At 41.9% G+C, this 19,952-nt stretch overlaps 1 protein-coding gene and 1 long non-coding RNA gene across 5 annotated transcripts in view; one reads left to right on the top strand and one right to left on the bottom strand.

The window, feature by feature from the left end:
* The window catches only part of HERC6 (HECT and RLD domain containing E3 ubiquitin protein ligase family member 6), a 64,193-nt gene extending 62,638 nt beyond the window's left edge, over positions 1-1,555 (bottom strand). For all 4 annotated transcript variants that reach the window (XM_007999221.3, XM_007999222.3, XM_007999223.3 and 1 more), the window contains exon 1: positions 1,176-1,555. In XM_007999221.3, the coding sequence (XP_007997412.3) occupies positions 1,176-1,374 (199 nt within the window). In that variant the 5' untranslated portion in view covers positions 1,375-1,555. The remainder of the gene's footprint in view (positions 1-1,175) is intronic.
* On the top strand, positions 1,372-18,863 carry LOC140712002 (uncharacterized). Its single transcript, XR_012093383.1, has 3 exons — positions 1,372-1,450; positions 3,047-3,142; positions 16,273-18,863. It is a non-coding gene; the product is annotated as an uncharacterized lncRNA (long non-coding RNA).
* Positions 18,864-19,952: the final 1,089 nt, after the last annotated feature.

Here is a 19,952-nt window from a genome sequence, read left to right as displayed (position 1 = left end):
GGGAAACAATCTAATTTCCACAAAAAGAGAATAATTATGGTACTCTCAGAGATTAGAATGTTATGTAGCAATTTAAAATATATTTTCAAAACATACACAATAAAAGGGTAATATCTTCATAAGATTATGTTTGATGAAAACACAATGTTCAGAGTTGCATGAATATTGCATATACAAATCTATAATGACATGATTTTTGTAAAGATTATATACATAGAAAAAAGTAGACAGGGAGAAAATGCATCAAAATGTTAGGAGTTATCTTTGGGTGTTGGAGCTACGGTGATTTCTTTCTCGTATTTCTACAATAATCCATAACGATTATTGTATTATCATATATATATAATATATATTTATTATTATTATTATTATTTTGAAACGGAGTCTTGCTCTGTCACCAGGCTGGAGTGCAGTGGTGCGATCTGGGCTCACTGCAACCTCCGCCTCCCGGGTTCAAGCGATTCCCCTGCCTCAGCCTCCCGAGTAGCTGGGACTACAGGCACACGCCACCATGCCCGGCTAATTTTTTGTATTTTAGTAGAGACGGGGTTTCAGCATATTGACCAGGATGATCTCGATCTCCTGACCTCGTGATCCGTCGGCCTCAGCCTCCCAAAGTGCTGGGATTATAGGCGTGAGCCACTGCGCCCAGCCTATCACATATTTTTAAAGAAAAAAAATGTCCCAGTGTATTTCTAAGGGAGATACAGGTGGCCAACCCACAAACCACGTTTGTAAGGTCAGGCTGCCTTCTCCAGGTAGAACCGCGCAGGCGAGGATTTGTCTGCAAGGCAAGCCGGAGGGACCACATCTCTGTCCAGAGCAGCGTTGACTAGGTTAGTTTCGGCTCTCAGTTTCGCTTTGAACTTGAATTGGAAACCGAAACAAATCCGAGGGGCATCGGGAAAACGAAACTGAGGAAGCTGCTCTTCGTAGCACAGGGCACTATTTTCCCGGTTCCTGTGCTCTTCTGGTCCCGAGGGATCCGAGGTTCCCAACTCCCCTCCCTGCCTGGCCCGCGGCGCCCAGCATCTGAGCCACTCCCTGCACCTGGGCCCCCGCACCCCTCACCCGGGGTCCCAGCGCCCCGCACCCGGTTCTCTGCGCCGGGTACCCAAGCCCCCGCGCCCATGCACTGGGGTCCCCACACCCCGCACCTGGGGCCCCGCGCTCACCTGGCAGCTCCCCGCGCGGCGCGCTCCTGCGGCCCAGCTGGCCCCTGCTGTTGTCTCCGCACGAGAGGACCCTGTGGTTGGTCAGCAGCAGCAGAGAGTGGCGCTCCCCGCTGGCCGCCTGCAGTAGCTCAGCCCCGGGGCTGCGCTCCGTCCTCCGGCGCTGCAGCTCCCTGGAGTCGGTGCCCCAACAGAAATACATCCCGCTTCTGCGTCCTGTCGCCTGCTCCGGATTCCGTCCGTCCCGCTGGGACAGGCTCCCGAACGCTGGTGACTGGGTGCGCGATGATTTCCAGGATATCAAGATGCTCACCCTGTCTTCAACCCGCCCCAGGAGCGCAGCCCTGGATACACGTCAGCTCTCTCTGCTGCTTGAACTTCAAGTGCTGAAGAGCAGAGAGGGCGTCCCGGGTGTTGAACCTGGGTTTATATCCTAAGCCATTTATAAGTCATTAATGCCACTTTGAGTAGGTTACCTCATGATTCCGTGCTTCAGCTATCACATCTACGAAATATGGACAGCAATTCAGCAAATCTAATATGTTGGGATAATTTAATAGATATCTAAAGTGTTAGAATTAAAGCATCCGAGTGCCCACCTCTTTCCAGACCTTTTTTGGCACTGAAAATACAAGTTTATTTTTTGTTTGTTTGTTTGTTTGAGACGGAGGAGTCTCGCTCTGTCGCCCAAGCTGGAGTACAGTGGCGCCATCTCGGCTCATTGCAACCTCCGCCTCACGGGTTCAGGCGATTCTCCAGTCTCAGCCTCCAGAGTAGGTGGGATTACGGCCGTGCGCCACGACGTCCGGCTAATTTTTGTATTTTTAGTAAAGATGGGGTTTCCTCATGTTGGCCAGGCTGGTCTCGAACTCGTGACCTCAAGTGATCCACCCCCCCCCCCCCCAGCTTCCCAAAGTGCAGGGATTACAGGCCTGAGCCTCCGCGCCCGACCTGCAAATACAGTTAGTGAAAGACAAGATCCTCTTGATGCTTTTACATAAAACACATAAGTGTAATATCAAGGGGCAACGAAAAATACAACAGGAACCAGAGGGTGGAGGCCGAAGGCACTGGTATTTGAGATGATATTAGGGAAGATCTCCCTGATGAAGTGATACTTGTGCAGAGAGCTGAGGGGACATGGGAAATGAGGGAATGAGTCGTGATATTGCCTAACGGCAGAGGATGAAAAGCAGCAGTTGGAAGGTTTTGAATAGAGAAGAGCCATGATCTGACTTTAGTTTTTAAAGATTCATCTGGCTGCTGTGTGAAAAATAATAGGACAAAAATGGAAGCAGAAAGCCAGTTAGCAGAGACTACCTCAGAGTCCAGGTCAAGTGATATCCTAGAAGGGAAGAGAGAAGTTATTAGATTCAAGACGTGTTTTGAAAGTAAGAGTCCACAGATTTGATGACGGATTAGAAATTGGGGGGAAAGAAGAAAAGGGATTAGGGATTACTCCAGGGACTGGGAAACCATGAGGAAGGTGCAGGTTTAGAGCTATGTGGGTCTGGAGTATAGATTGGTAATAACTGTGAGATGCTTGTTAATCAAGAAGGCAATAGGATAAACTGTTTTGGAGTTGTAGAGAGAAGCTGGGGTGTAGTCAGAAAATTGGAAGCCATCAGTGTAGAGACGATGCTTAAAGCCAGATGGCTGAATGAGAACCCCCAGGGGGTGAATGTGGCAACAATGTGGCAGAGGCTAGAGGACTGATCATAGGAGGAAAACCAGGAGCGGGAGTTATAGACAGAGCAAGTAATGAATAAGGGAAGGATCAACTCTGTCAATTTCTTGTAGAGCAAGGTAAGGATTGAGCACTGATTTGTATTTATTTGTTTGTTTGAGACTGAGTTTCCGCTCTTGTCGCCTAGGCTGGAGTGCAATGGCACGATCTCAACTCACAGCAACCTCCGCCTAAAGCTTCAAGTGATCCTCCGGCCTTAGCCTCCTAAGTAGCGGGACTACAGGTATGTGCCACTAAGCCCAGCTAGCTTTTGTATTTTTTGAAGAGATGGGGTTTCACCATGTTGCCCAGGCTGATCTCGAACTCCTGACCTTAGGTGATCTGCCTACCTCAGCCTTCCAAAGTGCTGTGATTACAGGCCACCATGTCCAGCTGAGCACTGGTTTTTAGATTTGGCAACTTTGACAATGTTAGCCATTATCAGCATTATTGATTTTTTTAAAGAAACTATTATAGAACCTATTTATATAATTTCAATTCACCACTCTTTATGACCATATTTCAAGTTCTTTAAAGAGAAGAACAAATGTTCTTTATTTTTCTACTTCAAGAGTACCTGGAACTTAGTAGATGCTAATAAGGGTATATTGGACAATTGGATTGATGAGTAGTGAGTCAGTGAATAGTATTAATATTTCTGGTTCTGTTTTCTTATATACCAAATATAACCTTTTTCTGAATAGTAATTTCTTAATGTTTATTTCTTTTCTCAAGCACAAAATGTATGAGTTTGGTATTATTACCATAAGACACTGAGCCCTCATATTAAGTTATTTCTTCAAAAAAAATTTTTTTTTTTTGAGACAGAGTCTCGCTTTGCCACCTAGGCTGGAGTATAGTGGCATGATCTCAGCTCACTGCAAACTCCACCTCCCTGATTCAAGCGATTCTCCTGCTTCAGCCTCCTGAATAGCTGAGATTATAGGCGGGCACTACCACACCTGGCTAATTTTTGTATTTTTCGTAGAGATGGGGTTTCACCATGTTTGCCAGGCTGGTCTCGAACTCCTGACCTCAAGTGATCCGCCTGCCTCAGCCTCCCAAAGTGCTGGGATTACAGACGTGAGCCACCAATCTTGGCCTAAAAAATTTTTTATTGATACATAATAGATGTACATGTTTTGGGGGTACATATGATAATTTGACACATTATCAAATTGGGATATCTATCTCCTTAAGTAATTTATCTTGGGCTAGAGACAGTGGCTCATGCCTGTAATCCTAGCACTTTAGGATGCCGAGATGGGAGGATCGCTTGAGCTCAGGAGTTGGAGACCAGCCTGGGCAACATGGTGAAACCCTATCTTTACCAAAAACACAAAAAATAGCTGGGCGTATTCGCACATACCTGTAGTCCCAGCTACATGGGAGGCTGAGGTGGGAGGATTGCTTAAGCCTGGAGCCTGGGAGGTGGAAGGTGCAGTGAGCCCAGATCACGCCACTGCACTCCCACCTGCACGACAGAGCCAGACCCTATCTCAAAAAAAAAAAAAAAAAAAAAAAGGAACATTCAAATTATTATTGGCTAGTGATTTTGAAATGTACCTATAGTCATTCTACTGAGCTATCGAACACCAGGTCTTATTTCTTCTATCCAAATGTATATTTGTACCCATTAATCAACCTCTCTTCATTTTCCCCACCCCCACCCCCATTCTTCCTGGGCTCTGGTTACCAACAGTCTACTCCTTATCTTCATGAGGTTCACTTTTTTTTTTTTTTTTTTAACTCTCTGACATGTGAGTGAAAACACGTGATAATTGTCTTTCTGTGCTTGGCTTATTTCACTTAACATAATGACCATTCCACCCATGTTGTTGCAAAAATGACCGAATTTCATTCTTTTTTTTATGGCTGAAGAATATTTCATTACGTGTATGTACCACATTTTCTTTATCCATTCATCTATTGATGGGCACTTAGCCTGATTCCAAATTTGGGCTATTGTGAATAGCACTGCAGTAAATGTGGGAGTGCAGATGTCTCTTTGATATATTGATTTCCTTTCTTTTGTATATACACCAAGTAGTGAAATTGCTGAATCATACGGTATTTCTATTTTTAGTTTTTTGAGGAATCTCCATACTGTTCTCCATAGTGGCTGTACTAATTTACATTCCCACCAACAATGTATGAAATGTACACTAACTTAAGTGTACGTTTCTCTACATCCTCACCAGCAATCCTTATTCCCTTTTGGTAAAAGCCATTATAGCTGGGGTGAGATGATATCTCATGGTTTTGGTTTGCATTTCTATGATGATTAGTGATGTTGAGCATTTTTTCATATACTGGTTGGCTATTTGTATGTCTGCTTTTGAGAAATGTCTGTTCAGATCATTTGCCCATTTTAAAATCAGATTTTTTTACTGTTGAGTTTCTTATAATACTATGGTTATTAATCCCTTGTCAGATAGATAGTTTGCAAATATTTTTCTCCCATTCTGTGGGTTGTCTCTTCACTTTGTTGATTGTTTCCTTTGCTGTGCAGCTTTTTCACTTGATGTAATCTCACTGGTCTATTTTTGCTTTTGTTGCCTGTGATTTTGAGATCTTCCACAAAATTTTTTGCCCAGACCAATGTCCTAAAGCTTTTCCCCAACGTTTTCTTCTAGTAGTTTCATGTCTTATATTAAGTCTTTAATTAACTTTGATTTTTGTTGGGAACAAGACCCCCAAAATCTGGCCATAAACTGGCCCCAAAACTGGCCGTAAACAAAATCTCTGCAGCACTGTGACATGTTCATGGTGGCCATAACGCCCACGATGGAAGGTTGTGGGTTTACAGGAATGAGGGCAAGGAACACTGGGCCCTCCCAGGGTGGGAAACCGCTTAAAGGCATTCTTAAGCCACAAACAATAGCATGAGCGATCTGTGCCTTAAGGACATGCTCCTGCTGCACTTAACTAGTCCAACCTATTCCTTTAATTCTGCCCATCCCTTCGTTTCCCATAAGGGATACTTTTAGTTAATTGAATATCTATAGAAACAATGCTAATGACTGGCTTACTGTGAATAAATACATGGGTGAATTTCTGTTCAGGACTCTCAGCTCTGAAGGCTGTGAGACCCCTGATTTCCCACTTCACACCTCTATATTTCTGTGTGTATGTCTTTAATTCCTCTAGCACCCCTGGGTTAGGGCCCCAACTGAGCTGATCTCGGCAGATTTTTGTACATGGGTCTAGTTAATTTCTTTCTTTCTTTTTTTTTTTTGAGACAGAGTTTTGCTCTTGTCTGCCAGGCTAGAGTGCAATGGCATTTCTGCTCACTGCAGCCTCCAACTCCCAGGTTCAAGTGATTCTCCTGCTTCAGCCTCCTGAGTAGCTGGAATTACATGCATCTGCCATCATGCCTGGCTAATTTTTGTATTTTTAGTACAGACAGAGTTTTGCTGTGTTGGCCAGGCTGGTCTTGAACTCGTGACCTCAGGTGATCCATTCGCCTCAGCCTCCCAAAGTGCTGGGATTATAGGCATGAGCCACCACACCCGGCCAGGGGTCTGGTTTCATTCTTCTGCATGGGGTTGTTGGATTTTCCCAGCACCATTTATTGAAGAGACTGTCCTTTCCCTATTGTATATTTTTGGCATCTTTTGTCAAAAATGAGTTGGCTCTAAGTGTGTGGATTTATGTCTGGATTCTATATTCTGTTCCATTGATCTGTGTGTCTGTTTTTATACTAATATGCTGATTTGGTTGCTAGCTTTGTAGTATATTTTGAAGACAGGTAGGGTGATGCCTACAACTTTGTTCTTATGCTTACTGCTTTGGCTATTAAAGGTCTTCTATTTAAAACAAAACAAAACAAAAAACTTTTTTTATTTCCCTGAAAAGAGTCATTGGTATTTTGATGGAAATTGCATTAAATCTATAGATTGCTTTGGATAATATACATATTTTAACAATATTGAATCTTCAAATCCATGAGCATTAAACATTCTCTCCCTTTCTTTTTTTCTTTCTTTTTCCTTCCTTCCTTCCTTCCTTCCTTCCTTCCTTCCTTCCTTCCTTCCTTCCTTCCTTCCTTCCTTCCTTCCTTCCTTCTCTTTCCCTTTCCCTGTCTCTTCCTCTCTTTCTCTCTTTCTTCTTTCTGACAGAGTCTCTGTCACCACGGCTGGAGTGCAGTGGCACCATCTCAGCTTACTGCAACCTCCACCTCCTGGGTTCAAGAGATTCTCATGCCTCAGCCTCCCGAGTAGCTGGGATTACATGCATGTGCCATCATGCCTGGCTAACTTTTGTATTTTTACTACAGACAGGGTTTCACTATGATGGTTAGGCTGGTCTCAAACTCCTGGCCGCAAGTGATCCATCTGCCTCAGCCTCCTAAAGTGCTGAGATTATAGGTTTGAGCCACCATACCTGGCCTCTCTTCAGTTTCTTTAATGTTTTATAATTTTCTTTGTAAAGATCATTTTGGTTAAATTGATTTTTAAGTATTTTATATTCTTTATAGCCATTGTAAATGGGATTGCTTTCTTGATTTCTTCTTTGTATTGTTTGCTGTTGGTTTATATAAATGCTACTGGTTTTATATGTTGATTTTGTGTCATGTCACTTTAATGAATTTATCAGTTCTAACAGTTTTTTTGGTGGAGTCTTTGGGTTTTCTAAACATAATATCATGTCATCCGTGAACAAAATGAATTTAACTTCTTTCTTTACAATTTGGATGCTCTTTATTTTTTTCTTTTGCCTAATTGCTTTGGCCAGAACTTTCAGTATTATGTTGAATAAAAATGGTGAAAGTGGGCCAGGCACAGTGACTCACACCTATAATCCCAGCACTTTGGGAGCCTGAGGCGGATGGATCACCTGAGGTCAGGAGTTTGAGACCAGCCTGGCCAACATGGTGAAACCTGTCTCTACTAAAAATACAAAAATTAGCTTGGTGTGGTGGTGCATGCCTGTAATCTCAACTACTCGGGAGGTTGAGGAAGGAGAATCCCTTGAACCTGGGAAGCAGAGGTTGCAATGAGCCAAAATCACGCCACTGCACTCCATCCTGGGTGAAAGAGTGAGACCTTGTCCCAAAAAAACAAAACAAAACAAAAAAACAAAAAAGTTGAAAATGGGCATCCTTGTCTTATTTCAGATCTTAGAGGAAAGGCTTTCCATTTTTTTCAGTTCAGTATGATATTGGCTGTGGGTTTGTCATATATGACTTTTATTATTTTGAACTATGTTCCTTCCATACCCAGTTTTTTGAGTTTTTTTAATCATAAAGGAATGTTGAATTTTATCAATGCGTTTTCAGCATCTATTGAAATGATCACATGGTTTTTGTTCTTGCTTCTGTTAATGTGATATATATCACATTTATTGATTTTTGTATGTTAAACCATCTTTGCATCCCTGGGATGAATTCTACTTGATCACTGTGAATAATCTCTTTAATGTGTGGTTGAATTTGGTTTGCTTGTATTTTGTTGAGGATTTTAGTATCTATGTTTATCAGGCATATTGGCCTGTAGTTTTTGTTGTTGTGCCCTTGTCTGGTTTGGTATCAGGGTAATGCTGGCCTAGTAAAATGAGTTTGAAAGTATTCTCTCCTCTTTCATTTTTTTTTTTTTTTTTTTTTAAAGCAGAGTTTGAGTAGGATTGGTATTAGTTCTTTAAGTGTTTGGTAGAATTTAGTAGTGAAGCTGTCAGGTCCTGGGCTGTTTTTTGATTGGAGATTTTTTTATTATGGCTTTGATCTTGTTACTGGTTTGTTGAAGTTTTCAATTTCTTCATGGTTCAGTCTTGGTAGCTTGCATTTGTCCAGGAACTTATTCATTTCTTCCGGATTTTCCAATTTGTTGGCATGTAGTTGTTCATAATACTCTCTAATGATTCTTTGTATTTCTGTGGTCTTAGCTGTTACGTCTCCTTTTTCATTTATGATTTTATTTATTTGGGTCCTCTCCCTTTTTTTCTTAGTCTAGCTAAAGTTTAGTCAATTTTATCTTTTCAAAGAAACTTTTTGTTTTGTTGATTTTCTGTAATTTTTTTAGTCTCAATTTCATTTATTTCTGTTCTGATATTTATTCTTTCTTTTCTGCTACTAATGTTGGGTTTGGTTTGTTTTTGTTTTTCTGGTCTCTTGGGGTGCATTGTTATCTTGTTTATTTGATGTCTTTTTAGTTTTTTGGTATAAACCTCTTAGTACTGCTTTTGCCATATCACATAGATTTTGGTATGTTGTATTTCCATTTTCATTTGTTTTAAGAAATGTTTAAATTTCCCTAATTTCTTCATTGATCCATTGGTCATACAGGAGCATATTGTTTGTGTTTCCATGTGTTTGTGTAGTTTCTGAGGTTCTTGTTATTGATTTCTAGTTTTATTCCACTGTGATCAGAAAAGACACTTGACATGATTTTTATTTTTTTCTTTTTTTTGAGATGGAATCTCACTCTGTTGCCCAGGCTGGAGTGCAGTGGTGTGATCTCGGCTCACTGCAAGCTCTGCCTCCTGCGTTCACACCATTCTCCTGCCTCAGCCTCCCGAGTAGCTGGGAATACAGGCGCCCACCACCACACCTGGCTTATTTTTTGTATTTTTAGTAGAGACAGGGTTTCACCATGTTAGCCAGGATGGTCTTGATCTCCTGACCTCGTGATCCGCCCACCTCAGCCTCCCAAAATGCTGGGATTACAGACGTGAGCCACCGGATTTTTACTTTTTAAAATTTGTTGAGTCTTGTTTTGTGGCCTAAGATATGGTTGACCTTGGAGAATGTTCCATATGCTTAGACTATAAGAGTTTGATATTATCAATATAAGACACTGAAACCTCATATTGTTATTTCTTAAAAGAAAGTCTACTAAATAACTAAAATGTAAGTGCATTGTACTCATTTTGTATTCCCAGCACCTAGCACAGTGCCTGCCAAATTTAAAAAACAATGAATAAATGTTAGTGAGATAAGTGAATAAAATGTATATTAAATAAATTGAGCATATCTTTTTTTAAGAAAGATAATTTTCACTTAATCTATGTTCATGCACTTGGAAACTGAAGATCCTATATTTTGAGTACTTACCTTGTGTTATTTTATATAAAATATCTAATTCTTTCATCACCTTTTCTTAGTTAAGATTCTCCAGCCTGGCCAATATGGCCCAACCCCGTCTCTACTAAATACAGAAATTAACCAGGTGTGTTGGAGGGCGCCTGGAATCCCAGCTACTCGACTTGGGAGACTGAGGCATGAGAATCACTTGAACCTGGGAGATGGAGGTTGCAGTCAGCTGAGATGGTGTCATTGCACTACAACCTGGGTGACAGTGTAAGACTCTGTCTCAAAAAAAAAAAAAAAAGAATCTTTTGGTTGCAGGTGACAGAAAATGTGGCCCAAGCTCACTTAAGCAAAAGGGAAATTTACTTGTAGATTGCATTATTATTTCTCAAAGAACTTTGCTGCCCCTCTCCACCCTGTGACATCAATCTTGAGCATGTGATTTGTTCTGGCCAATTATATGCAAGTGGGAAGCAACTTCAGGCAGATAGTTTAGAGCGAGCACTTCTTTTCCTACTTTCCTTTCCCTCTGTTACAACAGGTGATTTTCTAGAGAGAGATTGCTCTATTTTACTGAGTCCCAGATTAAAAACAACAATCAAGCAGAGCTGCAGGTACTCCATGTAGCATCAGCAAGAAATAATTTTTGTTGTTGTAAGCCTGTGAGCATTTAGGAGGTATTTATGATTACAGCATAACTGTTTATGATTAAAGTCAAGTAACTGAAAAATCCACCAGAATGGCTGATTACAGGCACTGCTGTAAACAAGGACTTAACCAATGTCCTTAATGACTCCATTTCTCTGTCTCTTCTCTCTGCCTCTTGCTATGAGGGCTTCATCTTCAGGCACCATGCAGTCTATCTTGCAGTTCCAGGAGCTCCTCTGAGATTGCAAGAGGGTTACAGCAGCTCTAAACTTCATATTTATCCAGCTCTCAGTTTCACAGCCTGTGGACAGAAAAAAATCTGCTCAAAAGTCTTGGCCCAATTTGGGTCATATATCTACCCCTGAGGCAATCACTGTGGAAGCCATTGGGGTAGTCAGCCTACCTTGTGGATCAGGATGGAATCTCATCCATGCACTTTCTGAGCAGAGGCGGCAGATCCCAGATGAAAGGCATGTTGCCGGAAGAAAGTGGAGACAGATGCTAAGGAGTTAAGCAACAAAGACTTTCTATATCAATCATGCAAAATAAGTATTATTATTATTCTTCCCCTTTTTGTGGGTAAGGAATTAAGGCTCAGAGAGTTTGGGTAACTTGCTTGAAGTTACATGATGTGTATAAATGGCAGGGGTTTTTTTGTCGTGGTTTTTTTTTTTTTTTTTTTTTTTTTTTTTTTTTTTAGATGGAGTCTCACTATCACTCACCCAGGCTGGAGTGCAGTGCTGTGATCTCAGCTTACTGCAACTTCTGCCTCCCGGGTTCGAGTGATTCCCCTGCCTCAACCTCCGGAGTAGCTGGAATTCAGGTATGTGCCACGATGCCCAGCTAATTTTTATATTTTTAGTAGAGACAGGGTTTCACCATGTTGGCCAGGCTGGTCTCGAACTCCTGACCCCAAGTGATCCACCTGCCTCAGCCTCCCAAAGTGTTGGGATTACAAGTGTGAACCACTGCACTGGCCTAAATGGTAGGATTTTAACACTGATCCATTTGACCAGAAAGCCTGTTTAATTTTTACTAAAAGAGTCTTAAAATAGAACACTCTTTATTGCCTGATCTTTTCTTTCATGCCCACTAGTGGCACTTCCTTAAAACCATTCCAGCTAAAAACCTCCAGTTCACCTTACATTTTCTTGCTGCTGCAAAACTCTCAGGCCAGGTGTGCTTGGTGGCTCATGCCAGTAATCCCCAAAATTTGGGAAGTTGAAGGGGAGGATAGCTGGAGCCCAGGAGTTCAAGTCCAGCTTGGGAAACAAGGCAAGACCGTGTCTATTCAAAAAATCAGAAAGTTAGCCTGGCATGGTGGCGCATACCTATGGTCTCCACTACATGGGAGGCTGAAGCAGGAGGATCACTTGAGCCCAGGAGGTCAAGGCTATAGTGAGCTGTGTTCACTCTACTGCACTCTAGCCTGGGGACCCCGTTTCGAAAAACAAAAAAGGAAAACCCTCCCCTAATGGATTAATTGCTGATTGGCTGATATCATCAACATCCCATTTTCTATGTACTTCTTTCTGTCTCCACCACTCCTACCAGAGTTCAGTTCTTTGGCAACAGCATCTCAAATGTCTCTATATCTAACAACTGGGATCACTAATGGATCTTTTTTATTTCCTGAGTGTTGCCTGTGAAAAACACAGGTCTGATCACATCACTTATTTTTCTTAATGGTTGTAGGGCTTTTGCCTACAGAAAAACAAAGAAAACAAAATCCTTTGCATATAATTAAAGGCCTTCTATGATCCACTTGTAACTAACCTTTCTATATTTATCTCACTGACAGTTATAGTTATGTATATCCCCCCACATCCCACCACACTACACAGGGACTACTGTCACAATGAACTACTTGCCTTTTCATGCTTGCTTTTTCCTAAATCCATGCCTCTGTTCATTCTGTGTTTTCTCTGTGGAATTTCCTTTTCCTCACTTCCTTTTATGAAAAAACATGTCTTAAATGTTTCATCTCTGTGAAGCCTTTCTTTTTCTTTTTTTTCTTTCTGAGACAGGGTCTCACTGTGTTCCCCAGGCTGGAGTGCAGTGGTGCAATCACGGCTCACTGCAGCCTCAGTCTCCCAGGTGCAAGTGATCCTCCCATCCCAAGCCTCCCAAGTAGCTGGGACTACAAGTGCGTCTCACCACGCCCGACCAATTTTAAAATTTTTTGTAGAGACAGGGTCTCACTATGTTGCCCAGGCTGGTCTAGAGCTCCTGGCCTCAAGTAATTGTCTAGCCTCAGCCTCCCAAAGTGCTGGGATTACAGGTGTAAGCCACCACGCCCACCTTTGTGGAGCCTTTCTTAGATTCCACCACATAAATTGCTCCTTTTTCTAGGCTCTATAACAAATAATGTCTTTTATACACATTCTGATATGGTTTGGCTGTGTCCCCACCCAAATCTCAAATTGTAGCTCTCATAATTCCCACGTGTTATGAAGGGACCTGGTGGGAGGTAACTGAATCATCTGAGTGGGTCTTTCCTGTGTTGTTCTCGTGATAGTGAATAAGTCTCACGAGATCTCATGGTTTTATAAAAGGGAGTTTCCCTGCACATGGTCTCTCTCCTCCCTACTGCCATTTATGTAAGACATGACTTTGCTCCTCCTTTGCCTTCCACCATGATTGTGAGGCTTCCCCAACCAATGTGGAACTGTGAGTCCATTAAACCTTTTCTTTATAAATTACCCAGTCTTGAGTATGTCTTTACTAGCAGCATGAGAACAGACTAATGAGCATCCCCCCTCTGACCAATTTAATACTAATTTCTTATTGTATTACCATATTATTCTATATTTGGTCAATAGTTAAAAAAAAAAAATCTTGGCCAGGCGCAGTGGCTCATGCCTGTAATCCCAACATTTTGGGAGGCCAAAGTAGGTGGATCACTCGGGGCCAAGACATCAAGACCAGCCTGACCAATATGGTGGAACCCCATGTCCACTAAAAATACAAAAATTACCTAGGCATAATGGTGCACTCCTGTAATCCCAGCTACTTGGGAGTCTGAGGCAGGAGAATCGCTTGAACCTAGGAGGCAGAGGTTGCATTCAGCCTAGATGGCGCCACTGCACTCCAGCCTGGGCGATAGGGTGAGACTCTGTCTCAAATAATAATAATAATACTAATAATAAAGTTTAAAAACTAAAAAATATAAAAAATCTTTACTGAATATCCACTATAGGTATAACAAGGAACAAACAACATGTAATAATTACTATTCATCAGCATTTACTTTAGACGTTACAAAATCTTTCCAGCTATTTCCCTCATGTGTCCTCATAACCACAGACTATAGGCATGAGAGGGCTTACAGAGCTGAGAGTAATTAGTCCTGAGCTTACAGATGAGTAAGTAGAATAGTGTCCCTTTATCAAAGAATCCCCACATGAAAAAACAGAAAATCAATAGAAATTCACTGTCATCATAACTCTAAAATCAAACTTTGAAAAGTATTTATACCTAATATTTTACTCCAATAGCCTATTTTCTTTTTTTTACTCATTTTCCCCTAACAGTGATTTATGGAAGGCAAGAGAATGAGAAAAGGAAAATAAAATGAAATGTCCCAACTGCCTACGACATCTGTCTCTTTCACAACGCATCGGCCAATTTGAGTAACCACCCTCTAAGGTACATATTATCCATATATCATCTACCCGGGTACAGATATGAACAACTTTAGCCTCAGAACACTCAAGTGATTTGCTCAAGATAACTAGTAAGGAAGTAGGGGATCCCAGAATCAAACCCTCTTTCCACTAAACAGCACTGACTCAGTGTGAGATGAGGAGGACATTAGAAAGGGGATGAGAGAGGATGAGCTTACGAAAGGTCATCATGCAGTGAGTGGGGTTGAGGAGACACAGATAGACCAGTGAGGAAGCAGAAAAGTGGTCTGCGGGAAGTCCTCAAGAGGAAAGTAGAAGAACATCTCAGAGGAGGTAGGAGCACTGCAAGTCTCTATTGTTCTTTTGCCCTTCTCTTCTTAGACTATCTTCTCTTTAACTCCATTGTTCTGAGTTCAAAGCCCACACTCCGTGCTTTCAGCCCTTCGGACAAATGAAAAATAGAACACACTCCCTAATATGCTTAGTTTTTTATTATACTCCAGCTGCCATCTCAGTCACCTCCAGGTGGCTCCCTGGAACGTTATCTAGTGTTTTTGTTTTTGTTTTTTTCACAAATGGACAAGACAATTAGGATGGCCCAGCACAAGTCAGTCGGGGGAAAGAAAAGATTTGCTCAAACCGTACATTCTCCTTATAGACAAGAAATCGTAGTTTTCAGTTTGAACACTAGATGGAAGTATTAGTCAACTTAATCTCTTTTATCATGCCTCCTCTTTCGCGGTTGATATATGTCAATGGTTGACATCTCTTTTCAGTAGTAGTCTTATAATTATCCACATGAATTTTTATGACTCTGTACCCCAAATTTGTTGTATAATTTTAATATTTAAATTACTTTTAAAAAATAAGAAATGTTACACTCACGTTATTACTCTATTTCTACTACAACATTGTCATTTTCAGAATACTGCATTTATCAGCAATCTCAGAAATCCAGATAATAGTCCTGACCTGGGAAGATAAAGGAAAAGGGCTTCTGAATCCTAGAAATGACTGTCATTCATAATAGCGGCTTCATGACACATTGCTGAACAACAAACTGAAGACTGCCTGAGATGTGTTTAAAATGTTGTTGGCCGGGCGCAGTGGCTCATGCCTGTAATCCCAGCACTTTGGGAGGCCGAGGTGGGTGGATCATGAGGTCAGAAGATCGAGACCATCCTGGCTAACACAGTGAAACTAAAATTCAAAAAATTAGCCAGGCGTGGTAGCAGGTGCTTATAGTCCCAGCTACTTGGGAGACTGAGGCAGGAGGATGGCATGAACTGGGAGGCGGAGCTTTCAGTGAGCCGAGATCGTGCCACTGCACTCCAGCCTGGGGGACAGAGTGAGACTCCATCTCGAAAAAAAAAATTGTTTAACTTGGCCTGGCGCAGTGGCTTCTGCCTGTAATCCCAGGGCTTTGGGAGGCCGAGGAGGGTGGATCACCTGAGGTCAGGAGTTCGAGACCAGCCTGGCTGACATGGTGAAACCCTGTCTCTACTAACAATATAAAAATTAAGGTCAGGAGATCGAGACCATCCTGGCTAACATGGTGAAACCCCGTCTCTACTAAAAAATATAAAAAAACTAGCCAGGCGAGGTGGCAGGCACCTGTAGTCCCAGCTACTGGGGAGGCTACGGCAGGAGAATGGCGTAAACCTGGGAGGCGGAGCTTGCAGTGAGCTGAGATCTGGCCACTGCACTCCAGCCTGGGTGACAGAGCGAGACTCTGTCTCAAAAAAAAAAAAAAATTACATATATATATATATATAAATTAGCTGGGCATGGTGGCAGGCACCTCTAATCCCAGCTACTTGGGAGGCTGAGGCAGAAGAACCACTTGAACCCGGGAGGTGGAGGTTGCAGTGAGCCAAGACTGCACCACTGCCCTCCAGCCTGGGCAACAAGACCAAAACTCCATCTCAAAAAAAAAAAAAAAAAAAAGTTTAACTGAATTTCTTAACCTAGGTGAACTAGAGGAGACTTCCATGAAAGTTTAGATTAATTTTACTTGCACATAATAAAGCTGTAAATAATGGTTTAACAAATACAAGCTTATTTCTCTCACAGGTAAGAAGTTCAGAGGTAAGCACGTCGCGGGAAGTCAGGGACTCCGAACGGAGGGACATGCTGGAGCCGTGGCAGAGGAAACCTAAATTATGAAGATTTCATGGACATTTCTCACTTCCCTAATAATACTCTTATAATTTCTTACATCTGTCTTACTTTAATCTCTTAATCCTGCTATCTTCATAAGCTGAGAATGTACGTCACCTCAGGACCCTGTGATGATTGTGTTAACTGAACAAGTTGGTTGTAACACATGTGTGTTTGAACATTATGAAATCAGTACACCTTGAAAATGAACAGAATAACAGCAATTTTAGGGAACAAGGGAAGACAACCATAAGGTCTGACTGCCTACAGGATCGGGCAAAAAGAGCCATAGTTTTCTTCTTGCAGAGAGCCTATAAACGGACATGCAAGTAGGAGAGATATTGCTAAATTCTTTTCCTAGCAAGGAATATAATATTAAGACTCTAGGAAAAGAATTGCATTCCTGGGGGGAGGTCTATAAACGGTCTCTCTGGGAGTATCTGTCTTATGTGGTTGAGATAAGGACTGAAATATGCCCTGGTCTCCTGCAGTACCCTCAGGCTTATTAGAGTGGGCAAAAAATCCCACCCTGGTAAATTTGAGGTCAGACTGGTTCTCTGCTCTCAAACCCTGTTTTCTGTTGTTTAAGATGTTTATCAAGACAGTATGTGCACAGCTGAACATAGACCCTTATCAGGAGTTTTTGACTTTGCCCTTTGCCTTGTGATCTTGCTTTGCCCTTTGCCTTGTGCTCTTTATTGACCTCAGAAGCATGTGATCTTTGTTTTCCCTTTTGCCCTTTGAAGCATGTGATCTTTGTGACCTACTCCCTGTTCATACACCCCCTCCCCTTTTGAAATCCTTCATAAAACTTGCTGGTTTTATGCTCAGGAGGGCATCACAGTCCTACCACTTTGTGATGTCACCCTCAGCAGCCCAGCTGTAAAATTCCTCTCTTTGTACTCTTTCTGTTTATTTCTCAGATTGGTCAACACTTAGGGAAAATAGAAAGAACCTACATTGAAATACTGGGGGCGGGTTCCCCCAGTATCTGGCACACCAATGTGGTTTTTCTTTTTCCTAAGTGCATGTGGGAACCTGATTCCCTTTGGTAGGTGCAGAAAAATGTTCATTGGTCTGGTCCATAGAAAGGCTTGTTCAGCACCCTGATGATGAGTGAGTCATCTGTATATTGTCCAGAGTAACTATAGGTCTCGCAGAGTCTAAACATTATGCTTATCTCTGCTATATTAAACTCCTGCTAAAACAGGAGGGAGTTTGGGTTTCCATGGAAAATATGGTCACTCTATTCAGGGCAGTGGAAGAACACTGTCGTTGGTTTCCTGAAAAAGGAACCTTAGATGTGGAAGTATGGGATTTTGTTGGTGCAAAATTCTGGGAACTGGTTCTGTCAGGAAATTATGTTCCTGTCACTGTTTGGGGTGATTGGGCCTTGGTACGTGCCATCCTAATGACATACCAATCCCATGAGCCCCTGTAGTTACCAGTTTTCTGAATCTGGCAACCCACTACTTCTTCCTCTCCCACTCTGCCTTCATTATCTGCTCAGCCTTTCCCTTCGCCTACTCCTCCCCAACCTGACAATATTGAGGATTAAATATCTAACTCCAGTGACTTTGGCTTAACATCACCCCCTGATGATCTTATTTCTTTTCACAAAGAGTCGATACTTGTAGCTCCCATGGCCCCAACTCAGACAGCCTGGAACCATAAAGTTTTGGGTACCATTAATTATTTAAGACCTACTTTACGCATTCCAACATATGCGCTGTCTAATTTGTTTTCCACGCTGCGTGGAGATTCCAATCTCTGCAGTCCCGGGACTTTGACCTGAGGCTTCACTAGAACTGGAATTCATAGAAGAATCCAAACTGCCCAGTTGTCTAGGGTACAGCTGTCTCAGCCTTTTCAGCTTCTGGTTTTCGCTTCATTGCACTCCCCTACTGGACTAATAGTTCAACATAATGATTTAGTGGAGTGGTGTTTTCTTCCTCATTCTGTGTCAAAAGCTGTCTTTTTGTCTGGACCAAATGGCCACCCTAATTGGACAGTCTCAGTGTACAATACTTAAAATTTCCGGATTTGATCTGAATTTAATTGCGGTTCCCTTAAATTGGCTTGAAGTTCAAGCCGCTTTTCAACATTCCATACTGTGGCAAATTCACTTGGCTGATTTTACTGGTGTTATTGAAAATCATTACCCAAAAAACAAATTGTTTGATTTTATAAAAATGACTTCTTGGGTGGTCCCTCAATTGACCAAAGATCAGCCCATTCCTGAGGCCGTTACAGTGTTCACTGATGACTCCAGTAATGGCAATGCTGGTTATGTGGGTCCTACAGACAAGCTTATTTCTATCCCTTATACCTCTGCTCAAAAGGCAGAGTTAATTGCTGTAATTACTGCCTTGCATTTCCTAAAACCTTTAAATATTGTTTCTGATTCTGCTTATGTTGTATATGCCACTAAAAATATAGAAACTGCTACTATCAAACATATTGGTAATTCTGAATTGACTTATTTTCAAGGTTACAACAGGTGGTTCACCAACATAGACACCCTTTCTATATTACACATATTAGATCTCATACCACTTTACCGGGACCCATGTCTGCCGACAACCATAAGGTCGACTGTTTGGTCTCTTTTGCAGCCCAAGAAGCTCAGGAGTTCCATAATCTCACTCATGTCAACGATGCTGAATTAAAAGATAAATTTACTACCAGGAAGGAGGCTAAGTTTATTGTTCACAGCTACCCTCAGTGTCAGGTCTTTGCACTTCCAAATCAGGAACCTGGCATTAATCTCAGAGGCCTAACTCCTAATGATTTATGGCAAATGAATGTGACTCATGTTAGCTCCTTTGGCAGACTTTCATGTGTACTGTTTCTGTAGATACCTTCTCAGGTTTTATCTGGGCTACTTGCCAAACAGGGGAAGGCACAGCCCATGTTAAAAAAACATCTGTATTCTTGCTTTGCAGTTATGGGGCTTCCATATCAAATAAAGACAGACAACACCCAGGATATGTTAGTAAGGCTTTTGATTTATTTATGCAACAATGGGGAATGTCCCATATTACCAGAATCCCTTACAATCCTCCGGGACAGGCTGTGGTGGAATAGGCCAATCATACCTTAAAAACTCAATTGTCCAAACAGTCTGAACAACAAAGGCATAATTTGACCACTCTCTACTCCCAATTACATTTAGCATTGTTTACTTTAAACTTTCTAAATGTTCCTAAAGACAATACTCTGACTGCAGCTGAATGCCATTATACAGGCACAAAATTCTCCCTAAATGAAGGCAAGCCGGTGTTATGGAAAAACTCCCAAACCAATACTGGGAACCTGGCACAATTATAACGTGGGGAAGAGGGTATGCTTGTGTTTCACTAGGAGATCACCAATCCCCCGTCTGGTTGCCCACTAGAGACTTAAACTGTGTGTGAATACTGACAATGAAAACCACGGGGAAAAGACGTTTGCATCAGAGACCGCCCTCATACCTGGTGAGATCTGTGCTGACTCCTCAGAAACTGGCACGCCAAATCAAAATGGGTCTGGTTCAATCCTCCCTAATGGCAACGGAGACCCCTCTAACTAATCCCACTTTTCCTAATTACCTT

This window comes from Chlorocebus sabaeus, chromosome 7 (assembly GCF_047675955.1).
Source record: "Chlorocebus sabaeus isolate Y175 chromosome 7, mChlSab1.0.hap1, whole genome shotgun sequence".
In the NCBI taxonomy this organism is placed as follows: domain Eukaryota; kingdom Metazoa; phylum Chordata; class Mammalia; order Primates; family Cercopithecidae; genus Chlorocebus; species Chlorocebus sabaeus.
The sequence above is the reverse complement of the archived record's forward strand: the minus strand, read 5'-3'. Positions and strand labels throughout refer to the sequence as shown.